At 43.2% G+C, this 26,020-nt stretch overlaps 3 protein-coding genes across 8 annotated transcripts in view; 1 reads left to right on the top strand and 2 right to left on the bottom strand.

Annotated features, from left to right (window-relative positions):
* LOC135542277 (adenosine receptor A1) overlaps positions 1–26,020 on the top strand; it is a 48,795-nt gene that overhangs the window by 6,030 nt on the left and 16,745 nt on the right. For 3 of the 6 annotated variants that reach the window (XR_010456044.1, XR_010456041.1, XR_010456043.1), the window contains 2 exons: positions 4,810–4,880; positions 4,954–5,743. The exons of 2 other annotated variants lie outside the window; for them this stretch is intronic. The gene's annotated coding sequence lies outside the window, so the exon portion shown is untranslated. Of the gene's footprint in view, positions 1–4,809; positions 4,881–4,953; positions 5,744–14,801; positions 15,522–26,020 lie in introns of those variants that run through there. One more of the 6 variants, XR_010456042.1, reaches the window with a different exon arrangement.
* Positions 1,109–5,074, bottom strand: LOC135541049 (coiled-coil domain-containing protein 106-like). The gene is given in 6 exon segments (XM_064967183.1): positions 1,109–1,280; positions 1,659–1,843; positions 1,905–2,079; positions 2,295–2,385; positions 2,388–2,442; positions 5,070–5,074. Coding segments are annotated over 6 exon segments (642 nt in total). The 3' UTR covers positions 1,109–1,149.
* On the bottom strand, positions 9,158–12,802 carry LOC135542276 (adenosine receptor A1-like). The gene is made up of 2 exons (XM_064969112.1): positions 12,337–12,802; positions 9,158–12,160 (listed from the first exon to the last, which is right to left on the bottom strand). Exons 1-2 carry the CDS (start codon positions 12,666–12,668, stop codon positions 11,512–11,514), a joined length of 981 nt encoding a protein of 326 aa, XP_064825184.1. The 5' UTR covers positions 12,669–12,802; the 3' UTR covers positions 9,158–11,511.

The following is a 26,020-nucleotide window of genomic DNA, read 5'->3' as shown; positions in this document are numbered from 1 at the left end:
GCATTCTGATGACGTCTTTCCCGGGGAAAGTGTGCAGCAAGTGTGACAGGAACACAGCTCCTCTCGCTTACCGCGGCAGCCATTTTCTTTTGTGCAGCATAGTCAGTGAGTGAGCAGTTTGGGATTTGAACACTTGATAATAAGAATACAGGTTTATAGCTGACTTGAACATTGAGTTTTTGTGAGTTTTGTCTGTCATTTTTGTTGTTAGAACGTGCTTGTTTTGGTAGGCTTTATATTATGTGTACAAATATGGATTTTACTATATATCTACCAAGCCTGCAGATCTGTGTTTCTGTCATTAGGACTCGTACAGGGATCCAGTTAATACACTCAATCATTGAACATAATCTGGATTCTCAGTCACCTCCCATCCCCTGTTGTCACGCATTGAATCTTCAGGCATGACAACAAATATCTCACAGACCTATGAGGCCCATCATTATCATGAGGCACTGTTGAGTGGCTAGTCGCCGTCTACAAGCATTTCAAGCAGGATGATGAGTTTCATACAGAAATAAAATGGTGTGCGAAAGGTTCTATAGCTTCTTGGTACTAAACCTGGTACTAAAAAGATACAAGCGATTATTGCAACGTTTATTTTGGATCAAGCGTTACTAATGTGTTAAGCTACTTTACCATGAAATGTTTTGAAATTGGCAGCCATCTTATTTTAGGTTAGCGTGCTGTTTTGTTTGTTATTCATAAACAACCATTTGGAGTTACCCCAACAAAATCCAAATGCATATCAAAATGCATTTCTTATTTGACTTTATTAAGACATCTAAGTAAGTGTACACAGTCTGGATATTACCTAAATGGTGACACTTTCTATGAAGCTTAATTTGCATAATGCATTATACAGCATGATATGTACTCATAATGCACTACGATAGAGTAATAATGCATTATAAGCATAGCTGTAGACACAGATCAAGACTCATATAAACGCATAATTCCATATACCAATACTCCTAATGCATTATAGGTGTAATCTTAATCAATTATAATGCACAGCAATGTAGTGCTTCAGAATTGGGAGTCAAACCCACAACCTTAGTGTTGCTAGCACCATGCTCTACCAGCTGAGTAACAGAGGACCACCATTTAATAACAAAGAAGAGCAGCAATATCAAGCGGAGTAACTTCTTACTTAGGACCAGCAATGGGCAACAGCTCTCTGTCCATTTTCATGTGTGAGATCTTATTTTCATCATTCGTGGTCATGGCAGAGCGGCATCTCTCGACAAAAGAGGACAGCTTCTCTACCCTCTCTGCAACTTCTAGGGGCCTAAATACTTAAATGCTTTTACTGCAGTGGGCTAAATATTGGTCAAACAGTGTTTCTTGGTAGTCTTAAACAAATCTACTTTGAAATTGAAGTATACACCTCACACACATGGTTATGGGCTTTAAAAGAGAAGACACCTGTACCACTTCAGATATAGAGCTAAGATGTATTACATTTTGGAGTTTGCATCCCAATATTACACTTTATATATATCCCAGAAGACTGAAGCAAAACTGTTTGACATAGAAACACTGGATTTTGGGCTGTTTAAAAAACAATAATGGTAATTAAATAGGAAATTATGAAAAATATGAATAACATTCCACCCATGAGGCCACTAGGTCATTTGACTGCAGGAAAGGGCTACGAATGTCTGGCGCTGCCAGATGCAGCTCGGCAACTGGAGCTGTACGGGCAATCGTGGTCCGGTCCAGTCCAACAGTCTCAAAGGCGGGAGGCACATTAAATGTGGTTAAATAAACATTCAGGAATAACAGACAATCCACTGACACAAGTTTTAATGAATGTGTATTTGTTATCAATGATGTTGTGCTATTCATTCAAATCTCACTTATTTGCCACTTGAATCTAATTGGGCATCTTTGAGTGTTGCTTCCTTCCAATCTGTTTGTGCACTTTATGTGAGTGTTTCGGAGCAGATCTCTTCTGTTTCACTGGGCCTCTCTTGGGAGTTGAATCCATCGAAGAGTCAGAAAAGGCAGAGGTGTCATGAACATCTGAATCATCAGCTGAGTGATCTGAAATATCCACTTTGGACTGCTTCACAACTGCAGATTCAAAATGGATAATTTTGATGGGGTCAAGCCAGAGAAAGAGGCTAACACAATATCCTGTACACATATCCAAGATGCATGTTTTCAAATGTGCTTTCAAGTCTGTACTTTGTCTTATTTTAATTTCTTCTTCTCATACATTTTCCTAACCTAAGTGGCTTCAAGTGGTGATTCTTTTTTTCACACGGGTGACCTCTCGGATGAAGTACTCCTTCTTGAACAGTCCCCTTGGAGTAAGACTTTGCAATCTTTCAGGATTTTTATAGTCTCATCTCATACGGCACCTTTTTCTCTCTCTCTCAGTCCAGAAGCTGCGTGAGCTGTCTCACCTCGTGAACAGCAGTCGGCGCAGCAACTCTGGTTATTCACACCAACACTGGGGTTTACACCACTGAGTGTTCAGTCAATTGAAGTCCTGAATCAACACTAGAAATGTTACACTGAAAAATCAACCCTGGCCAATTTGCTGGGCACTTTGTAATTGTATAGCAACAACCTATGGTGTATAATATGTGTCTGCCTTAGGCTTTTCATCACTTTACCTAAAGAAATCAAAGATGACTTTTCGTGGCTTATAAGTATGCTGCAACACACCATAACAAAGATGATGATGCAGCAATATGCTCATTGACAAAAACATTTGAAATGCATCACATTGATGGCCATTACAATGCTATGTGGTCCTTGAGGGAAAAAGTGACTAGCAATGATTATACTCATCCATGAGGAGTATTGGTATATGGAATGATGTGTTTTTAGGAGTCCTTATGTGTGTCTATAACTATGCTTATACTGCATTATCACTCTGTCCTAGTGCATTATGTGTACATGTATAATGCTGTGTATGGACCTCATAGAAGGTGTTCCTGAATGAATCTCTCTTTCTCAAAAAGCAGAATCTCAACTTCAAGATCAAAGTAACTCAAACTAACAAACTTTATAACACATCAAGAAATCAAGAAATCAAGGACTCAGCTCTAAGCCTTCAACCGTTGCCATGAACTTATTTTTTTTGTCAATAGAAATCAGTGTCCCCCTCAGTCTGTCTCGTCTGTGTACAGTGGCCAGTCAAGGGAGGCTGATGCCATTCGGAGTCTAATTAATTCAACATCTCAATTAAGGCCTCCACTCCCTCCCAGCCCCACTACCTTCTCATTCGGCCCCACTGAGCAGGCCCTGACACTCCTACAAACAGCCTCGCGGCCTGCCAAAACATTTCAATCACTGTCTGCCTTAATTACGCCAAAGAGGAATTCAGAATGTTAATGAACTGCCCTGGTGCCTTTCAGAGGCTATGGTTTACATGCTAATTTATGCAAAGCGGCGGGGCCTCTGCATGGTTTGACCATCGTCTCCCATAACACTGCCTGAGCCGGCCCAACCCACCCAGCCAAAGCATTGCCCGAGGGGGCATGGCTGCACTGCCCAGCTGGTACTTCAAACTCTAGTTGGCACAGATAACACTGAGCTCTTTTTCAAAGAACTGAATGGCTTTCACACTGATAAAAACAACAATATTGTATTAGGGTGGGACTGAGACTAGGTACACAAATAGTTCACTACCAAATACCATGTCAGCATAAAAAATGATGGAATTTTATCGGTTTTCATTCACCTTCATCTCTTTAAAATTAAGGAAGCTGGAAAGTAGTAAAAGTCATTTATCTTATCCACTCAGATGGGCATAACAGTGCCACCTTTTATCCGGATAAAACAAACAGAAAAATCCATCTGGGATCCAATACGATGGATTAAAAGAAGCAGTGAGAGAGTTTCACAGGTTTCTGCCCCACAGATGTTGTCACTTAAGAATGCCAAGCAACTCCCTAAAATGGCCGAATCGCTGCCATTTTGTTTTCATCCTTTCCCCTTCCTTCCTTCCTTTGCATTTCTTGCAGGCTATCCACATTGCTCTGTGCAGGCTAGGGGGAGGCAACCGGGGGAAGCCATGTTTAAATAAGCTACCAATTAAACAGCAAGCTTCCGTGGGGTTGTAGGGCTGGAAAGAGCCAAGTTACTCGAAAAAATGGGCACTAATTCCTGGCGCGGCTCTCCTTTATTACATGCCAACCTCGCTGGATGCCAGTGAGTTACGCTTTAGGCTTGCCGAAATTAGCACACTTTCCTTAGCGCCTGCATCGTTTCGTCTTTATTTCGTTAATCTTTTGGCAAAAGCTATCTTATGCGATTCCGTTGCGATCACATGACACGCCTTCTGTCCGTATAACTGTTATAGTGGCACAGACACACCTGTCGATGCCATAATACGAACGGATGATTCCTCTGGATGTTGTGAACTGACGCAGTTTAGTAGCACAGTTCACACGAAGCAAAGCAGTCGAGCTTTCACAGCTTCATTCTGTAGTGGCGAATTTGAACCAGGCCCAGGATTAAACAGCAGAGCCAGAACCAGAGAGGAAATTGCTCCTTGGAGGTAATTCCCTATAAAATTGTTACCAGGCTACCTCCTCTTCAGTCCATTGCGAGGGATGTCATTTTAATAAACTGGATATGTGCAGGGTTTCTGTTAATGCCTGATTTTAATTCAAGTTGGCTTCATGCACTGTCCTGTCGTGTGTTTGTGTGTGTGTGTGCGTGTCTGTGTTTTGAGCTTTTGTACGAGTGCAAATGTGCAAGGGTGTGCGTATGTGTTTATGTACGGTAATGATCAACCACTAACCATACAAAATGCTCTCTTTCTCTATCTGTCTCTTTCTCCCACAGTTCCCTAGTAAGAACTGCTAAACCTCATCTCTGGGTCGACGCCAGACTAAGCACCTGTCCTTGAGGCTGAGGTAGTAGATTGAATAGTTGTGGGGTATATGTCCTCCCTCTGAGATAACTATACAATCTACTGTCTTTCCTAAGGAGACAGACTGATCGTCAATAACCCTGAAGAGTGACCGTTCTCCCCTGACCGTCGCACCCATCTTCCCAGCCTGGACACCTGCCTGCAGCCTGTCTCTGCTCTGTGGGGAAGTTACCCCATTATAGCATATCACCTCCATTTACACCCATTCACAGACTGTTGCAGGACAAAATGAGAACGGGTAAAATTTCCTTTGTTAGACCACCCAATGCTTTATTTGGGTTATTGGGGCCTGTTGTGTTTGAGTGAGTGTTTGTGTTGTCGCCTCTCGCTGTATCTATTTGAGCGTGTCTGAATGACATTCCCCCTTCATCCGTCAGTCTTTCAGGTGAATGTGTCCTGGCGAGGTGAGGTAGTAGGTTGTATAGTTTGTGGGAGGGATTTAATCCTATTCAGGTGATAACTATACAGTCTATTGCCTTCCTTGAGAGGCACAATGACAGTCTGCAGCAACGAGGAAGTCCACTGCTCTCTGAATTCCTCAATGCGTTGGATGCAATCTCACTATAATAAAGCAACAGCTGGAGCACAAATGGGTTTATAGCCTCTCCAGCGCCACTTGGTGGCCAAGGAGCAGCAGGACTCCAGAGACCAGAGCTTCTCAAGAATGAAAGGATATGAAAAGCACTCAAAAGAGAATGCATCATTGTTACAAAATCTAAACAATAAAGGGTTGGTTCTCCAGAACCAAATCAAGCCCTAAATAAATGTGTATAGGCTTGTGATATGTTTTATGGTAACATTATTCAATGTTGTATTAATTAATAAAGGTTAAATATAGCTATTAAACTTGCATCTAGTCTTTTAATCTGATTTTTTAGGGCATTACATACATCTGATTACTCCTACTTTCAATTCTGATAATATGTTTTGTTGCTGTTGTCAGTAACTATACATGCTATAGGGCTATAAGGGGCGGCAGGGTAGCCTAAGTGTTTAAAGCTTGCAAGTTCAAAGGTTTTTTTATTTTTTTTATTTCACCTTTATTTAACCAGGTAGGCTAGTTGAGAACAAGTTCTCATTTGCAACTGCGACCTGGCCAAGATAAAGCATAGCAGTGTGAACAGACAACACAGAGTTACACATGGAGTAAACAATTAACAATTCAATAACACAGTAGAGAAAAAAGGGGAGTCTATATACATTGTGTGATTGCAGATTAACACTGGGGTGATAAATGATCAGATGGTCATGTACAGGTAGAGATATTGGTGTGCAAAAGAGCAGAAAAGTAAATAAATAAAAACAGTATGGGGATGAGGTAGGTGAAAATGGGTGGGCTATTTACTATGTACAGCTGCAGCGATCGGTTAGCTGCTAAGATAGCAGATGTTTGAAGTTGGTGAGGGAGATAAAAGTCTCCAACTTCAGGGATTTTTGCAATTTGTTCCAGTCACAGGCAGCAGAGTATTGGAACAAAAGGCGGCCAAATGAGGTGTTGGCTTTAGGGATGATCAGTGAGATACACCTGCTGGAGCGCGTGCTACGGATGGGTGTTGCCATCGTGACCAGTGAGCTGAGATAAGGCAGAGCTTTACCTAGCATGGACTTGTAGATGACCTGGAGCCAGTGGGTCTGGCGACGAATATGTAGCGAGGGCCAGCCGACTAGGGCATACAAGTCGCAGTGGTGGGTGGTATAAGGTGCTTTAGTGACAAAACGGATGGCACTGTGATAAACTGCATCCAGTTTGCTGAGTAGAGTGTTGGAAGCAATTTTGTAGATGACATCGCCGAAGTCGAGGATCGGTAGGATAGTCAGTTTTACTAGGGTAAGTTTGGCGGCGTGAGTGAAGGAGGCTTTGTTGCGGAATAGAAAGCCGACTCTTGATTTGATTTTCGATTGGAGATGTTTGATATGAGTCTGGAAGGAGAGTTTACAGTCTAGCCAGACACCTAGGTACTTATAGATGTCCACATATTCAAGGTCGGAACCATCCAGGGTGGTGATGCTAGTCGGGCATGCGTGTGCAGGCAGCGATCGGTTGAAAAGCATGCATTTGGTTTTACTAGCATTTAAGAGCAGTTCGAGGCCACGGAAGGAGTGTTGTATGGCATTGAAGCTCAATTGGAGGTTAGATAGCACAGTGTCCAAGGACGGGCCGGAAGTATATAGAATGGTGTCGTCTGCGTAGAGGTGGATCAGGGAATTGCCCGCAGCAAGAGCAACATCATTGAAATATACAGAGAAAAGAGTCGGCCCGAGAATTGAACCCTGTGGCACCCCCATAGAGACTGCCAGAGGTCCGGACAGCATGCCCTCCGATTTGACACACTGAACTCTGTCTGCGAAGTAATTGGTGAACCAGGCAAGGCAGTCATCCGAAAAACCGAGGCTACTGAGTCTGCCGATAAGAATATGGTGATTGACAGAGTCGAAAGCCTTGGCAAGGTTGATGAAGACAGCTGCACAGTACTGTCTTTTATCGATGGCGGTTATGATATCGTTTAGTACCTTGAGTGTGGCTGAGGTGCACCCGTGACCGGCTCGGAAACCAGATTGCACAGCGGAGAAGGTACGGTGGGATTCGAAATGGTCAGTGACCTGTTTGTTGACTTGGCTTTCGAAGACCTTAGATAGGAAAAGGCAGGATGGATATAGGTCTGTAACAGTTTGGGTCCAGGGTGTCTCCCCCTTTGAAGAGGGGGATGACTGCGGCAGCTTTCCATACCTTGGGGATCTCAGACGATATGAAAGAGAGGTTGAACAGGCTGGTAATAGGGGTTGCGACAATGGCGGCGGATAGTTTCAGAAATAGAGGGTCCAGATTGTCAAGCCCAGCTGATTTGTACGGGTCCAGGTTTTGCAGCTCTTTCAGAACATCTGCTATCTGGATTTGGGTAAAGGAGAACCTGGAGAGGCTTGGGCGAGGAGCTGCGGAGGGGGCGGGGCTGTTGGCCGAGGTTGGAGTAGCCAGGCGGAAGGCATGGCCAGCCGTTGAGAAATGCTTGTTGAAGTTTTCGATAATCATGGATTTATCGGTGGTGACCGTGTTACCTAGCCTCAGTGCAGTGGGCAGCTGGGAGGAGGTGCTCTTGTTCTCCATGGACTTCACAGTGTCCCAGAACTTTTTGGAGTTGGAGCTACAGGATGCAAACTTCTGCCTGAAGAAGCAGGCCTTAGCTTTCCTGACTGACTGCGTGTATTGGTTCCTGACTTCCCTGAACAGTTGCATATCGCAGGGACTATTCGATGCTATTGCAGTCCGAGGCAGTTAACCCACTGTTCCTTGAAAATAAGAATTTGTTCTTAACTGACTTGCCTAGTTAAATAAATAAGGGTAAAATAAGCTTTATTTTGTGGTCAGTAACCACACATGATAAAAGGTTTATACATTTACTTTCAGTCAATTCAAAAGTTGCTGAGAGGGCATTAGTGTCGTTCCACAAAGAGTGTCTTTTTGCGTCTCTTTGATATTCTAAGTAGAAATTGTGCACCAATATTGAATTTTAAGAGCCCGTTATACTAAATCAAGTGCCCTTTTAATATAGACCACACAGAGAATTCAACCAATCAGATATTTTATGTGAATAAATGCTTGTTAAAGGGCCCCTTTGTCAGCCCTGTGTCACAAGATTCCAACCCCCTTTATAGACATAAGTTGAAAAGCCGTAGTTATAAAGCCCGATTTCATCATGGGGGGCAACTACATCTAAATTTACCACACCGATGACTTGAACAGACCTCGTTTGAAGTTCAACCAAATTAAAAGTATGTAGCTACCTCTCAAGAAAAGAGAAACAACTGCTAGGAAGATCAGTTGAGTTATGATACAGAGTACCCGGACATGTTGTCATTATGGCAGGAACACAATGTGTCCGTTCATCTATTGCAATATGCCGTATCGCAATAATAAAATACATATCCCACTGCCATCTACTGTGCTTACACAAGACCAGAGGAATAATGCCCGGAGATAGGGATGTGTGGCGTGCCAATGGACGTTAAACAAGACACAATATTGTCATTACAACATTTGTATAATACATACAATGTAATAATATGTATTTTTACAAACCTTTTTGAAATAAAAACGTTACTTTAGATTGGATTTCTTAATCTCTGAAAATATATGATGATATTGAAGAATGTCAGAGCTATATGTATACTGTAGGTCTACACACTCTTAACGTTAAGCACAAACTTATGTGAAAAGTTGAAGCGTAAATGGTTGCGTTAAAAATAACCATAAACATAAAAAAGTTCATTAGAGAAGGGTTTCTTTATTGGATAACTGTAAGATAGTACATCTTATCTCCAAATCCTGGGATACCCCTGTATAGAAGGTAACAATTATAAGAAATAGACAAACTATTTGATACAATACATTTTGAGGAACTGGCATTTAGACCCAGGAAATGCAACATTGAAATGAAACTTGCAAGCTTTTCATCCTCTCCTTTAGTTTCATTCACAAGACATGCAATTTGCTGTGTAATGCCAACACCGTTGAACAATGCTAAAATAAAATACGGACCTATAACACTTATACTGTACAACGGGTGGGTCTAATCCTGAATGGTGATTGGTTAAAACCGCATTCCAGCCGGTGTCTATTCCTCAAGTTACCACCGGCTAAATCTATAACATTAAAATGCCTATAATTCTGAAATTCTACCCATTTTGCTACGGGAGGAAGTGTATGCAGTTTTGAAACACATTTTATGCAACTCTACATATGTTCTTTATTTTGTAATGACTTATGCCATGTTAATATGATATCTGAGTGAGAATGACTAACAAAATCAATGGGGTTCCCCTGGAGGTCAGGCCCTGACTATATAATGTATATTCCACGATGTAATGATCAGAATTAGTGTAAACGTTACAGTTTTGAAAACATTGACACAGGCTTAACACCTAACAAACACAAAAACGGATTGCTGTCATTTCTTGTACATAGAATGTTTACCGGGTAAAGAAAACCAATATATGATTTTTTTTTCATTTGGTTGAACTATCCCTTTCACTTTTTACTGCTGTGGGCTAAATCAGGTTCACACAGAGTGTTTCTTGGTAGTCTTAAACAAATCTACTTTGGAACAATAATAAACACCTCACAGACATGGTTTAAAAAAAACACCTGTACCATGTCAGTTAAAAAAACACCTGTACCATGTCAGATATAGAGTTGAAATGTATTCCATTTTTGAGTTTGCATCCCAATATTACACTTTATATACATTATAGAAGACTGAAACAGCAAAACTGTTTGACATAGAAACATCAGATTATCAAAAAGAATCATGTTTAATGAAAAAAAAATAGAAATAACATTCCACCCATGAGGCCATTTGACTGCAGGAAAGGGCTACGGTTAATTAAAGCTGAAATCTACATGTGTGTTATTGTTTTTGCTTTGTTGGGGGGAAACAGAGAGGAGCGTCCAGCATCGTGGTAAAAACATGTAGTACGTACGCTGATATTCTATCGCGCGTGCAATGATGTCAGAGGGAGAAAAAAAATGTTTGAAGTAACCTTTTTGTTGTTGTAATATAGCAAGCGATAAAAAACTAAACAATTATAATAAAGAGAGTCGCGCACTCTATATATAAACTCCCAGTAATTTATTGGGTAAATCACGAACGTTTCGGCATCCACTGTGCCTTATTCAGGGTAGTGATTCCGTAATTCCGTTGGATGATTTACCCAATAAATTACCGGGAGTTTATATATAGAGTGTGCGTCTCTCTTTGTTTTTATAGTTAACAGTTTATTCACCGTTTTAGTTTATAGTTTATTCAACAGCTCTACATAAAATAATTTTCTCTGGGTGTGCGCCAGCTCATGTTTTTTATTCGAGTAATATCGCAAACGGACATGGCGGTTTCGCCATTAAGGTGAAGCATAATTTTGTAATGTTAAGGTAAGGGTTAGGGAAAGGCATAGAAGTTAACATTGCTAGCTTACCCCCGTCCGCTGCCATTCATTTTCTACCGGTCTGTTACAAACAGAGGGTGATGATAGTACATGATGACTTGTCAAATACTGTTTAAATGTATCAACAAACTGCTGAATTTCCCTGGCACTGCACACACAAATTTCACTGTCGTGACGTCCCCTCGCTGTCTTGCACTGGCAAAGAATATAGGCTACCTATCGACACAAGATGGAGCAGCCCGTTTGTTTGGTATTATCTGTTTCCAAATCAGACAAACTCACGCATATGTATTGATCCCTTTCTTGTATTTCTACCTTTTCAGGAGGTCTGATTTAAAACAACGAAAATCGAGCATGGTTGTAATAACTCTACCATCCATCGCAGACAGCTTGTGCCATTCAAAGCACGGAGACGAGACAAATCCAACATGTGGTCGGCTGTATAATGTTTGATCAAATCAATGAAAACGGAAGTGAAAACGTAAAAATAACCATTTTGTCAGCTAAGGTTTTTAGTAGAGAATCCAAATATAATGTGAGTATGGTTTTGAAGATAAGATCATGCTCGTTATGATATTAAGGATGTAGACCACTTCATCTGATCTGCATCCCTGGGATTGTCTTTTTCAAAGTATCAGAGAATAAATCTGTGGGATTAGCGTTTAGCGCATCGTTGACTATCCCTTGCTCACATTGTTAGGGTTGCTGCTGATATTGTGCTCAGTGGAACGATTGCTCTGAGAGCCCTGTTTGTCATCGCGACACACAAAGAACCTCCTCCAGATCCTCAGGTACGCTCCCTGGATCCTGCGGATCTTGAAGGCATAGACGACTGGGTTGACCGCTGAATTGGCATGGGAAAGGAGGATGCCCACATAGAAGGCGGTGTGGGGTATGTCTGACTGGCTGCCAAAGTAGGCAGCACAGTTCATAATGTGCAGGGGGAGCCAGCAGAAGGCGAACAGCACCAGGACCAGAGCCAGGGATTGGGCCAGGCTCCTCTCCTTCCTGAAGTAGGTGTGGGACTGGGCCCCGTGCCCTGCTTTCTCCCTCAGGTTCCTCCAGATGGTACAGAAGATGTAGATGTACAGGACAGCCATGACAATTAACGGGGTGAGGATGCAGAGAAAGAAATTGAAGTAAACAATGTATGACATGGGGATCACAGCCAGGAAATGGCAGAGGATTGCGGTCGAGTTCTCTGAGTGAGACAACGTTTCACGATTGTACCATCCAAACATGGGAGGGAAGCTCAATATAAAAGCAACAAACCAACATGTTGCTACTACCACCCAAGATCTTCTCTCTGTTACCGTCTTCTTGTAGCTGTTGAAGCAGAAACATTTTGAGATGTTTTAATGAATTGCTTTGCAAAAGAAAACAAGGAATCTGATTCCACCCAAGCATGATTTCCTTTCTTAGAATGTGGTTAACATGGGACACAGCTAGGAGAATAATATGTCCAACTGTAAACGTCCTGAAATGTCACCTTAACAGCTCACCTGAGAGGGATGAAGACGCGTAGGTATCGGTCCACAGCAATGGCTAGCAGTGACAAGACTGAGGCCACTGTCAACATGATGACCACACAGCTAATGAAGAGACAGACATTGAATGAGGTCTGCACCCGTCCATCCACCAGTACAGCCAGCGGCATGGCCACAGACCCTACGAGGAAGTCAGCCACAGCCAGAGAAACCATAAAGCAGAAGATGGGCTGCCGCAGAGCACTGCTTGACCACACTGCCCAGATAACCAGCACATTACCCAGGCAGCAGGCAATGGCGATCAGCACCTCCAGCACTGTGTAGACCACCTCTCCTCCAGACATCATGTCAGCTGTCCAATGGAAGTTTACTCTATGACTGAGTATGCTTTATTGTGAATTGTTCCTCTATGACCAGCAGGCTTTTGAGGAAGTTTTCTTGCTCACTGAAAAAATTCATGAAAATGCTACGCCCCTTTGCAATTGTTCGGCGCTGTTGATATAAGGATCTGAAAGCACAAATACATCAAAACAAATGTATCACAAACATTCATACACCTGCCGAGCAAACATTATAGCCCATTGACAATACATGGTAATTGTTTCAACTATGCAGAAAATAGAGTAACATTTTAGATATACTACAAACATTATGACACAGGATATCATTGTTTCAGAAGCAAGGGCATTTTTGAACATCCTTTAAATGTAACCCTACACAAAATGGCACAAGTCACAGGACATGTGAAAACCACAATGCGACCAGAGCTAAATATTACCAGCCTCGCAAATCGGCCTGATCTCCCGAGCTTCCATATATGGTTCGCTGCACGAATACAGTCTTATCATTCTGGCTATCTGGAATCCTTGGGACGTACATACCCTAAACCCTAAACTTAACCCTTACCCTAACCCTTACCTAACCTTAACCCTTACCTTAACTAGGCAGTTAAGAACAAATTATTATATACAAATCCCTGACCAAACCCTCCCCTAACCCGGACAACGCTGGTCCAATTGTGTGGCGCACTATGTGACTCCCGATCACGGCCGGTTGTGATACACGCCGGGATCAAACCCGGGTCTGGAGTGACACCTCTAGCATTGCAATGTAGTGCCTTAGACCGCTGTGCTAAATTATTTTGCAGGCAATTGGATCAACCTTCCACCAATCAGACCAATGAACCACATGACATAGTACCAGAGCGCCATTTCACTACATTCTCTGAGACCTAAACCCCAGCTGGAGTTTAAAGGGTATGACCATTGAGCCTGTTGAGGAAGCTAAACTCTCTGTCTGTTCTATGTAGGCAAGCAACATTACTACTAGCAGCAATTGTCAAGGAAGCAGGTCCGTGTAACTACTTAGCATGTCTGTGCACGATTCTCGCCATCTTTGACATGAAAATGTGCGCATAAAAGGCACCTTAGCAAACACCAAGAAAGTATTTGACCCGACATAGGCAGCAAATTAGAACATTTTGAACGATTGACTGAGGTAATTAGGATTAACATTGCCTCGGTTCCAGGACGATCGATGAGAATTGATTAGAAGTGCCTTCGCTTGGTTGGTAGAGTAGAAGAGGATTTTGCCATTTTTAAAAGGTGGAAAGAAGCAGAGAAAGAGACAAGTCCCAATGTCGAAGCAACAACTTCAACGGCTGACAAACGGGACTGAGAGCCTACACCTTCAAAGACCCAAAGGGCTCTAAAAAAGTTGTCCCCCCCAAACCCAGGTCAGAACAAGTTGTCTACCGAGTTGCATGCTGTTGAGAAACCGAACAGAAGACACTGCAAAGTGTATCTGTTCAATTTGTGACTTTTCCTGCTTTCAACAGTAATTTAAAAATATTACAGCTATAATCTACACAATGATTCTAGAACAACACAACAAAAGTAGCACACAACTGTATTACACCTTGTCAGTCCAAATCCAATGTTGTGTATTTCATTATTTATGTTGGTTTTGTCATTTGATATTAGTGTAGAAGAGAGCAGCTCTCATAAAAGGGAACTTTATTGCCAGAGGACATATGGGAATGATGTGGTTTTGCATCACAAATGTCCACTTGGAGTAGAACCAAGGAGCCACTGCACAGGCACTCCAGGGTTAAATTTCACCGAGGTACAGCTATAAACTCTGCCTCCCCTCCCCTAAACCTAACCTTAACCATTAATGGGAGAAAAGCTAAATTTGCCCAAGGTCAGCATCTAGAGGCAACTTTACCTTACACCTGCACAAGCAGGAGGGGCCTTATAGACAGATTAGATTACTACATGGGGTTGTGGATTGGACAGTAGTGTGAGGTGTTAGATAGTGAGAGAGGGACAGCAAAACCTTGTGGAATTCCCAACCCGGTACGTCACAGTATACAAGATACATATCAGTATATGTAGTTAATCACAATGTTAATCATTAGGCCTAACACGTCATGAGTCAGTTATGCCTACTACTGATGAAACCTTTGCTTTATCTTTCAGGGCCTGGGTCCGAACATGACTGAGCAGACAGGATTAGGAAGTCTATTGGTGTCATCAAGAATTGATGGACACCGCATATAATGAGTTGGAGGTGTCAAAGTCTAGTGGCATCCATCATGCTGCTCGCCAGACCAAGGACATTCTAGCCCTTGTGGAGGTTGTTAGGGAGGCAGAGTTGTTAAACCATGCAAAGCGTTGACTACATTCCCTGGTTTTAACAGAAACATTCTAGCTGAAGTCAGCGAGTTGTGTGGGAGGTTAAGGTCCAAATTGAAGGAGCAGACCAAGGTACCTGTTTGAATTCAAACCAATTGGTTGCCAGGCTAGCTGGGGATGAGGGCAGCTTCGTCTGACCATCAAACGATCTCTAAGAGGGAAACAGGGTAGAGGGAAAGATGGTGATTGGTAGTTAGTAATTAGCGCTAGCATGCTAACAGATACCCATTGATTCCAGCTATTTTGCTAATGCTAGTTAGCATTGGTCTTGCAAAACTACCTCTAACATCCTTCATACTAGACACAGACATAAAATGGTATCCATGAGTTCATCTGACTCTGAGGATGTAGATAAATGGCCTCATAGCCAAAATCCTGAAGTTTCCCTGTATGTTGTCACTGTCAGTATGTTTTAAAAATCTGTATTTGTAGACTGTTTTGTATTTATCACTACACCTTTCTCTTTATCATTGCGGTGTCTTCTGTAACAAAGTAAAAATCTAACTTTGATTTATGGTTCTTGATTAATGCATCATTATTTTAAATCCATAATGTTGACAGTTGAAATGAAACACCACTGACAGCTTTGAGTGACAGTTTTAATCAGTTGCTGTAACAATGTACGCTGAGAGAGTTGGGAAGCAAGTTCAGGGAGTGAATACATTTAATTAATTAATAAATGAACAAAATAAGAAACAAACAGCACACCGACACAAAGCAAAAACATAAACAATGATGACTGGGGAAGAAACCAAAGGGAGTCACATATAAAGGGCAGGTAATCAAGGGGCTGATGGAGTCCAGGTGAGTGTCATTATGTGCGTAATGCTGGTGACAGGTGTGCACCCTAACGAGTAGCCTGGTGACCTAGAGGCCGGAGAGGGAGCACACGTGACAGTACCCCATAACCCGACGCCCGGCTCCAGCCGCAGGATGTCGACCAAGATGATGAACCCGGGAATCAGGAGCGGACCAGTCACCTCTACTAAGGCCCGGGAACCTGTCGATCCGGCTGAGGCGTGGGAGCATGAAGACCTAGAGCGCTGGAGAGAGAGCATACGTGACAGTACCCCCTCCTCGGTGCGTTCGGCTCCAGTTGCAGGACGCCAACCACATGGATGATCCTGGGGATCCGGAGCGGACCAGTTGCCTCTGCTGAGGCACAGAAACCTGACGAACCGGTTGCCTCGGTTGAGGCATGGGAACCTGTTCACCCAGCTTAGGCATGGGAGCCTTCTAACAGGCTGAGGCCTCCCAGGTAGCTCCGACTCCAACACCCGGATTCGACATCACCCCCAACACAAAAAAACACTCCTTGATGCTTCCCTTTGTTGAGTCGTCATTCTGTAACTATGTACGCTGAGAGTCGAGTTCAGGGAGTGAATACATTTAATAAATACATGGACAAGACAAAACAAGGAACAAAAAAAGAAACAAACAGCGCACTAACAGGAACAGAAACAATGACAGCTGGGGAAGAAACCAAAGGGAGTGACATATAAAGGGCAGGTAATCAAGGAGGTGATGGAGTCCAGGTGTGTGTCATTATGCGCGTATCGCTGGTGACAGGTGTGCGCCCTAACGAGCAGCCTGGTGACCTAGAGGCCGGAGAGGAAGCACACTTGACAGTTGCATTTGGACAAGTGACAACACACGGATAGTAACACAGTCTCATTGCTGAGCAGTCATCCAACTAACTAACTCGTCACGGACCCCATAAAGGGACAGTTGTTCTACAGCAGCTTCTAGTGGCTTACTGCCACATTTGTGGTGCCACATTTGTAAGTGTCCCTTTTATTTATGTCAGAGCTGTCCTCATATTCCTCATCAAAGTAACCCATGTAATCATCATCTAGCTCACTGAAGCTATCATGATGGGAAGTTTTTTTATTTTACCTTTCTTTTACTAGGCAAGTCAGTTAAGAACAAATTCTTATTTTCAATGACGGCCTAGGAACAGTGGGTTAACTGCCTGTTCAGGGGCAGAACGACAGATTTTGTACCTTGTCAGCTCGGGGATTTGAACTTGCAACCTTTTGGTTACTAGTCCAATGCTCTAACCACTAGGCTACACTGCCGCTCTACGTTCTCAACGTCACCAAAAAACTTAACCGATTATGTGCAAGATGTCTCTTGCGTGTCGCAAGCAGAGTACTGTAATGTTGTTGACAACGTAGGCCAAGCCAAATATGTGTGCACTGTCTTTTACTACTGCCTCAATTAGTTCAATGCTAAATCCAGCACAGGCTGCCTTGCAAGTGTAGAGGTGTGCTGTGTCCTTAACCAAATGACTCCTGTACTCCTCTAACATGTCCTACCTCTCTACATTTCACTGGATTGCAAGCGTCTCCTTGTAATAACTCATGTTTGGGGTTAGGCTCTCCACAAACATCAGATGCACATGAACATGATGTATGGCAATAGGTGCAGCACATATGTCCTGGCTTAAAGGTTATGGGGTGCTTTTTCAAAGTGACCATATAGGGCTATTCGAAAACAGCTCTTTGTGCCTGTGTCAAGCAGTCCTGTAACTGCTTTATTATCAACCAACATTGTTGTGTTTGACGGCATACTGAATTGCATACGATTTCAACCCATTTCTACCAGCCCTGCCAACCTGTTGAACAATAGCCTCAACAACCTCTTGTGGCCCATACTTTACATGACTACATCTCATTGAGTGCGGTTTTAGTGCCAGCATCGGTCTGTGGTGGTATGTAAAGGCAGCTACGAAAAATACAGATGAAAACTTTCTAGGTAGATAGTGTCATCTACAGCTTATCATGATGAGATACTCTACCTCAGGCGAGCAAAACCTTGAGACTTCCTTAGATATCGTGCACCAGCTGTTGTTTACAAATATACATAGGCTGTCACCATGTGTCTTACCAGAGGCTGCTGTTCTATCCTGCCGATAGAGTGTATAACCTGCCAGCTGTATGTTATTAATGTCATTGTTCAGCCACAACTCGGTGAAACATAAGATATTACAGTTTTTAATGTCCCGTAGGATATACGTGCTTTCAGTTCATCCCATTTATTTTCCAGTGATTGAACGTTGGCTAACAGTACGGCTGTCAAATGCAGATTAGTCTCTCATCACCTGATCCTCACAAGGCACCCTGATCTCTTTCCGCAAAATCTCAGTTTCTTTCTCCAGCGAATGACGGGGATAAGGGCCTGTTCGGGTGTTTGGAGTATATTCTTCCTGTCTGACTCATTAAAGAAAAATGATTTGTCCAATTCGAGGTGAGTAATCGCTGTTCTGATGTCCAGAAGCTCTTTTCGATCATAAGAGACGGCAGCAGCAACATTATGTATACAATAAGTTACAAACAATGTGAAAAAAATAGCATGGTTGCAGCATCAACGCTAAGCTTCTCAAGAGCAGCCGTCGTTGTTGATGTAGTTTTAGATTTTTTTCTTCTTCGGTGTGGTTTAATGGTGGTTGGCATCTGATATTTATGGTGCATTATCGCTGTACGGGTGTAAAAAAGTCAACTCCATACAGTGGGGTTTCCCTCCACATTAGCCATTCCATTGATCACCATTGCCATAAAACCCACCAAGTCCAACTTCTTTATATGCAGCATATCTGGATCCTGCTGGTGGGAGGCCAACTCTGTAGCTTCCCAATAACATTGGACCTTTTAATCTGTCTACCCTTTTTACCGCCACCACATAGTGCAGTTCAGTCTGTTTCCTGATTCTGGCCACCTCCATCTCCTTCACCTATTTGGGTTTTCCAAGGATGTCGCCTCATGCTCTCCACCATGTTTACAACACTTTATTCCTTTGCAATTCTCTTCTGCTATACAGGCTCCATCAAAGTGATTTTCTCCACACGTCGTACAAACTTGGCTCCTCACCGTCTGCAAACACTTTCTTTATGTCCAAAAATTTGACACTGCTTACACTGCAAAAGAAGGGGCGCAACTTTGGTTTTAGAAGTGGGAGGGACATAACCTGGCGGGGGGTCTGGGGTCCTCCCCCAGATTTGTGGGGCAATCTAAAGCTCATTTCCTGCATTTCTACACAATCCAATATGACCCATGGCCCTTCTAGCCGTCTCTATTTAGAACAACAAAAAGCAAGCAAAAATGCCCCCAGTCATCAAGCCAGGTAAGAGATCATTGTTAAATATGTTGAAGTGATTGATAAGACGAGATCAAAGGTCATTCAATAATCATTATTGTGTTGCACCTTTAACCAATAGCCTGACAAACTAATAATAATAAAGTACAAAGACTTTTGATTGTCTTCCTCTATTTCAAATTTCAGCCAGACCCGACCAGTCAGCCCAAGCCACCTACCTGCATGCCCAACCCCCACCGGTCTAGTCAATACCACAACTCTCAACACAAAACAATTTTCACACTTTTTGTTTTATTCCCAAGGGAAAGGTAAAAATGTATATATATTTTTGAAAACAACAACATACAACTACACATATGTATTAACACACAGAAACAGCATATCCATATAATTCATCTCATAGGCCTAATAGTATTGTAAAGCTCTTTTTTACCCCATCTTGTCCCTAGGGGTCCACCACCCTCCAACACCCCAACCCAACACACCCCACTCAGATTAAGGATCTTAGTGAAACATTCATTATTGGTTTTGAGTGTGCTTTGCCAAGGTCAGAGTGACAACCCACAGTACCGGCAGACCCCCAGGACAAGGACTGAGCAGCCCAGCAGCTAGGGATTGCCTAAATAGGTATCTCCCCTGACATGGGCATGTTTTCAATACAGGCTCCTTTAGTCATACCTTATGAAAGTTGCACAGTATGCCCTTAATCTTGTAATGAATCAAATCTAGTGATACATAACTTGACATTTCTGCCATCCATTGTGACATTGTGGGAGCATAACCAACCTTCCAATTAATGGCAATGCATTTCTTAGATGCTTGGTTACAGTTTCATTTGATAACAGTCCCCAGTTTCAACATTTCCAAGCAAACAAAAACAGGGAGAAGGGAGAATCTGTAGACACGCTGAAATACTCTGCCAGAATTCAGCCAGCCTTCACAAGACCATAACATACTGTATTCAAATATGTCCCCTTTTGTGTTTTACACCTCCAGCAGAGGAATTACATTTCTGAGTGCATGTTATTTAGTTACACTGGCATATAGTACATTCTATGGATGGTCTTAAACTGCAGTTATTTATGTCTGAGATTATGTGAACATGACTGGGCATTCAAACATATCTGTATCCATTCATCATTATAGTCATCATCAATAGTTTCCACCAGGTCTTCCTCACATTATTGTTTCACATGCTTTGTGTCATCGGGGAAAGCCTCTATCAACCCTTGTTACAGTTTAGAATTCAACTTTGGTGGTGTGTCAGATTGTCTTAAAATAGTTTGAAGCTTTGAAGCATCTGGCTTGTCCAGTGTTTGCTGGAAAGAGAGAATAAAGTGTTGTATCTGCAAAAATGATCATTAGCTCCGTCACAGACTGGTCTTCCCTGGCTGCCTGACCCTGCTGAGACCCGTCACCATCTGATCCTCCTAAAATGAGGCATGACATAGAATTACATTGGTGTACATGTATACATTATATTATCCAAGAATATAATCAATTGGTTCAACAATTGAAATGACCATTATTCCCAGATCCCAGCTTTAAAATTAAGTTGCTTTCCTGTTGATGCCCATCAACTCAAGATGGAACTTTGTATCATTCACTGATAATGTGAATACACTGTGTACTGCAAAATTTAACTGAGCTCCATAGACTGGTCTTCCCTAGCTATCTGACCCTACTGGGACACCTGTCTAAATCTAATCCAGCTAAGACATGATGATCATAGTGTTGTGTACTGATGGTCCACCGTGACAGTGAAGCCTGAAGAGCTGTTTATTACTGTGTCGGTGTGAAAAGTAGCGAATTAGCTAGGGAAACTGACAAATCAACATTACATTGCTATACTGACTATAATAAAAACTCACATTGCACAAAAGAAAAGTCAGAATTATTGATCTTCAATCGTTTGGTATCGTGTGAATGAGGCAATATAATAACTACTTTTGGCCAATGGTACATCAACTGGCAAAAGCTAGATTAGTTCATTTACTTCTGTTGAAATGGGACAAAAAGGCTACAAAATATTTCCATACAAACAACAGCTGTTATACAGTAAATATAGCCACCTCATATTGCTATCTGACAGGTACAGTGCCTTGCGAAAGTATTCGGCCCCCTTGAACTTTGCGACCTTTTGCCACATTTCAGGCTTCAAACATAAAGATATAAAACTGTATTTTTTTGTGAAGAATCAACAACAAGTGGGACACAATCATGAAGTGGAACGACATTTATTGGATATTTCAAACTTTTTTAACAAATCAAAAACTGAAAAATTGGGCGTGCAAAATTATTCAGCCCCTTTACTTTCAGTGCAGCAAACTCTCTCCAGAAGTTCAGTGAGGATCTCTGAATGATCCAATGTTGACCTAAATGACTAATGATGATAAATACAATCCACCTGTGTGTAATCAAGTCTCCGTATAAATGCACCTGCACTGTGATAGTCTCAGAGGTCCGCTAAAAGCGCAGAGAGCATCATGAAGAACAAAGAACACACCAGGCAGGTCCGAGATACTGCTGTGAAGAAGTTTAAAGCCGGATTTGGATACAAAAAGATTTCCCAAGCTTTAAACATCCCAGAATATCTTTATGTTTGAAGCCTGAAATGTGGCAAAAGGTCGCAAAGTTCAAGGGGGCCAAATACTTTTGCAAGACACTGTAGCTACAGGATAGATCTGAACTGGCTGTGGTAGCTACTAGCTAACTAATTAATTCACCTCAATCAAGAGAGGATGAAACATTAGCTAACGTTACATCTCAGTTACACTATTAGCAGTACTGGGAATAAAAACTATTTTAGTTTTTTTTTCTATTAAGTTAAACAGCAGTTACCTTGCCAGCTACATCAGTCAACTAAAGAGTAGCCAGTTTCTCCTCTGCCTGCTTTTACAACTCGGAGAAAAAGCGCAACACATACAGATTGACAGCAGCTGCCTCTGTTCAACTCTCCAGTGATGGTCCAAAAATCCTTTCAGAAGCTTTGACTTCACACAGCACGTCCGCCAGCTCTATGGTGTCCTCATGGTCCTAACTCCAGCCGGCTGAATCTCCAAACAGCCTACCTGACCACTCTGAAGCGTTGCATTGTCCTAAAGCACACCGATGCCATTTTTGGTATTAGAGTGCAATGATATAATGCAATTCCAGAATTTCATAATTCCCTCCCTCCCGACTGTCACACAAGGACCAACGATTTTCCTAAAGCATATTAATATAAACTTCTTCAGAAACTCCAGAAATGACTCCTTTATTGGGTGCCCTGCTCCATAGCTCAAGGCACGACAAATCATGATCTCCAAATTGAGTGAGTTCCAACACCTGCTTTTTCTAATCCTCAGAAACACACAAAATAGAACAAGCCCACTTCACGTGACATTCAACGATTTAACTTTACCCAAAGCTTTCTCCACCACTTTGGACATCTTCAATAGGTTCACCAAGTTAGGCGTACATAGTCCCAGAAAACGTACTCCTACCAGATATGATGGGAAATCACCACCACTAGACGTTTCCTTTCCCACGTCAATTTACATTTGTATTCTCACAGATCGAAAGTAACCTGCCTAACGTCGGTAGCGTTGAAAGGCTGGTCATGGCTCACATCAACACCATCATCCCGTACACCCACTCAATTTGCATACCGCCCCAACAGATCCACAGATGACACAATCACAATCTCAATCTCACTCCACACTGCCCTTTCCCACCTGGACAAAAGGAACAGTTGAAGTCAGAGGTTTACATACACCTTAGCCAAATACATTTAAACTCAGTTTTTCACAATTCATGGCATTTAATCCGAGTAAAAATTCCTTGTCTTGGGTCAGTTAGGATCACCACTTTATTTTAAGAATGTGAAATGTCAGAATAATAGTAGAGAGAATGATTTTTTTCAGCTTTTATTTCTTTCATCACATTCCCAGTTGGTCAGAAGTTTACATACACTCAATTAGTATTTGGTAGCATTGCCTTTAAATTGTTTAACTTGGGTTAAATGTTTCGGGTAGCCTTCCACAATTTTGTCCCATTGCTGACAGAGCTGGTGTAACTGAGTCAGGTTGGTAGGCCTCCTTGCTCGCACACACTTTTCAGTTCTGCCCACAGATTTTCTATAGGATTGAGGTCAGGGCTTTGTGGCTACTCCAATAGCTTGACTTTGTCCTTGATTTTGCCACAACTTTGGAAGTATGCTTGGGGTCATCATGTTGTGGGGGTGCTTTGAGTAGTGGCTTCTTCCATGCTGAGCGGCCTTTCAGGTTATGTCAATATAGGACTCGTTTTACTGTGGATATAGATACTTTTGTACCTGTTTCCTCCAGCATCTTCACAAAGTCCTTTGCTGTTGTTCTGAGATTGATTTTAACTTTTTGCACCAAAGTTCATTCATCTCTAGGAGACAGAACGTGTCTCCTTCCAGAGCGGTATGACAGCTGTGTGGTCCCATGGTGTTTATACTTGCGTACTTTTGTTCGTACAGATGAACGTGGTACCTTCAGGCATTTGGAAATTGCTCCCAAGGATGAACCAGACTTGTGGAGGTCTATAATTTTATTTCTAAGGTCTTGACTGATTTATTTTGATTTTCCATTGATGTCAAGCAAAGAGGCACTGAGTTTGAAGGTAGGCCTTGAAATACATCCACAGGTTGTTACGGTTTTCTTCTGGTGAAAGAGAGGAGGACCAAAATGCAGCGTGGTTATCTTTATACATCTTTAATGAAAGATGAAAAATACGAACAATATACAAAACAAGAAACGTGAAAAACCGAAACAGCCCTATCTGGTGCAACAAACACAGAGACAGGAACAATCACCCACGAAATACCCAAAGAATATGGCTGCCTATATATGGTTCCCAATCAGAGACAACGATAAACACCTACCTTTGATTGAGAACCACTCTAGGCAACCATAGTCTTTCCTAGACTACTTAACTAAACACAATCCCATAAACTACAAAACTCCTAGACAAAACAAACCACATATATCACCCATGTCACACCCTGGCTTAATCAAAATAATAAAGAGAACACAGAATACTAAGAACAGGGCGTGACAGTAACACCCCCTCCCGGCCGCACACCTAAACCCATAGGGGAGGGTCTGGGTGGGCGTCTGTCCACGGTGGCGGCTCTGGCGGTGGACGAAGATCCTGGCTGACTGGCGGCTCTGGAAGATCCTGGCTGACTGGCGGCTCTGGCTGCTCCATGCTGACTGGCTGCTCTGGCTGCTCCATGCTGACTGGCGGCTCTGGCGGCTCCATGCTGACAGGCGGGAGACTCTGGCGGCTCATGACAGGCGGGAGACTCTGGCAGCTCATGACAGGCGGGAGACTCTGGCAGCTCATGACAGGCGGGAGACTCTGGCAGCTCATGACAGGCGGGAGACTCTGGCAGCTCATGACAGGCGGGAGACTCTGGCAGCTCATGACAGGCGGGAGACTCTGGCGGCTCATGACAGGCGGGAGACTCTGGCGGCTCATGACAGGCGGGAGACTTTGGCGGCTCATGACAGGCGGGAGACTTTGGCGGCGCTGGACAGGCGAGGCGCACTGTAGGCCTGGTGCGTGGTGCTGGCACTGGTGGTACTGGGCGGAAGACACGCACAGGAAGCCTGGTGGGGGAGCTTCCACCGGAGGGCTGGTGCGTGGAGGTGGTACTGGATAGACCGGACCGAGCAGGCGCACTGGAGCTATTGAGCACCGAGCATGCCCAACCTTCCCTGGTTGTATGCTCCCGGTCGCCCTGCCAGTGCGGCGAGGTGGAATAGCCCGCACTGGGCTATGCAGGCGAACCGGGGACACCGTGCGCAAGGCTGGTGCCATGTAAGCCGGCCCAAGGAGACGCACTGGAGACCAGATGCGTAGAGTCGGCTTCATGGCATTTGGCTCGATGCCCACTCTAGCCCGGCTGATACGCGGAGCTGGTATGTACCGCACCGGGCTAAGCACCAGCACTGAGGACACCGTGCGCTCCACAGCATAACACGGTGCCTGCCCGGTCTCTCCAGCCCCCCGGTAAGCACAGGAAGTTGGCGCAGATCTCCTACCTGGCTTCGCCATACTCCCTGTGAGCCCCCCCCAATACATTTTTGGGGCTGACTCTCGGGCTTCCATCCACGCCGCCGTGCTGCCTCCTCATACCAGCGCCTCTCCGCCTTCGTCGCCTCCAGCTCTTCTTTGGGGCGGCAATATTCTCCTGGCTGTGCCCAGGGTCCTTTTCCGTCCAAGATTTCCTCCCATGTCCAGAATTCTGGATTTCGCCGCTGCCTGTCACCACGCCGCTTGGTCCTGTTGTGGTGGGTGATTCTGTTACGGTTTTCTTCTGGTGAAAGAGAGGAGGACCAAAATGCAGCGTGGTTATCTTTATACATCTTTAATGAAAGATGAACAATACGAACAATATACAAAACAAGAAACGTGAAAAACCGAAACAGCCCTATCTGGTGCAACAAACACAGAGACAGGAACAATCACCCACGAAATACCCAAAGAATATGGCTGCCTAAATATGGTTCCCAATCAGAGACAAACACCTGCCTCTGATTGAGAACCACTCTAGGCAACCATAGACTTTCCTAGACTACTTAACTAAACACAATCCCATAAACTACAAAACCCCTAGACAAAACAAACTACGTAAATCACCCATGTCACACCCTGGCTTAACCAAAATAAAAAAGAACACAAAATACTAAGACCAGGGCATGACACAGGTACACCCATGTCACACCCTGGCTTAACCAAAATAAAAAAGAACACAAAATACTAAGACCAGGGCATGACACAGGTACACCTCCAATTGACTCAAAGTATGTCAATTAGCCTATCAGAAGCTTCCAAAGCCATGACATCCTTTTCTGGAATTTTCAAAGCGGTTTTAAAGGCACAGTCAACTTAGT

The sequence above is a fragment of the Oncorhynchus masou genome, chromosome 6 (assembly GCF_036934945.1).
Source record: "Oncorhynchus masou masou isolate Uvic2021 chromosome 6, UVic_Omas_1.1, whole genome shotgun sequence".
Classification (NCBI taxonomy): domain Eukaryota; kingdom Metazoa; phylum Chordata; class Actinopteri; order Salmoniformes; family Salmonidae; genus Oncorhynchus; species Oncorhynchus masou.
The sequence above is the reverse complement of the archived record's forward strand: the minus strand, read 5'-3'. Positions and strand labels throughout refer to the sequence as shown.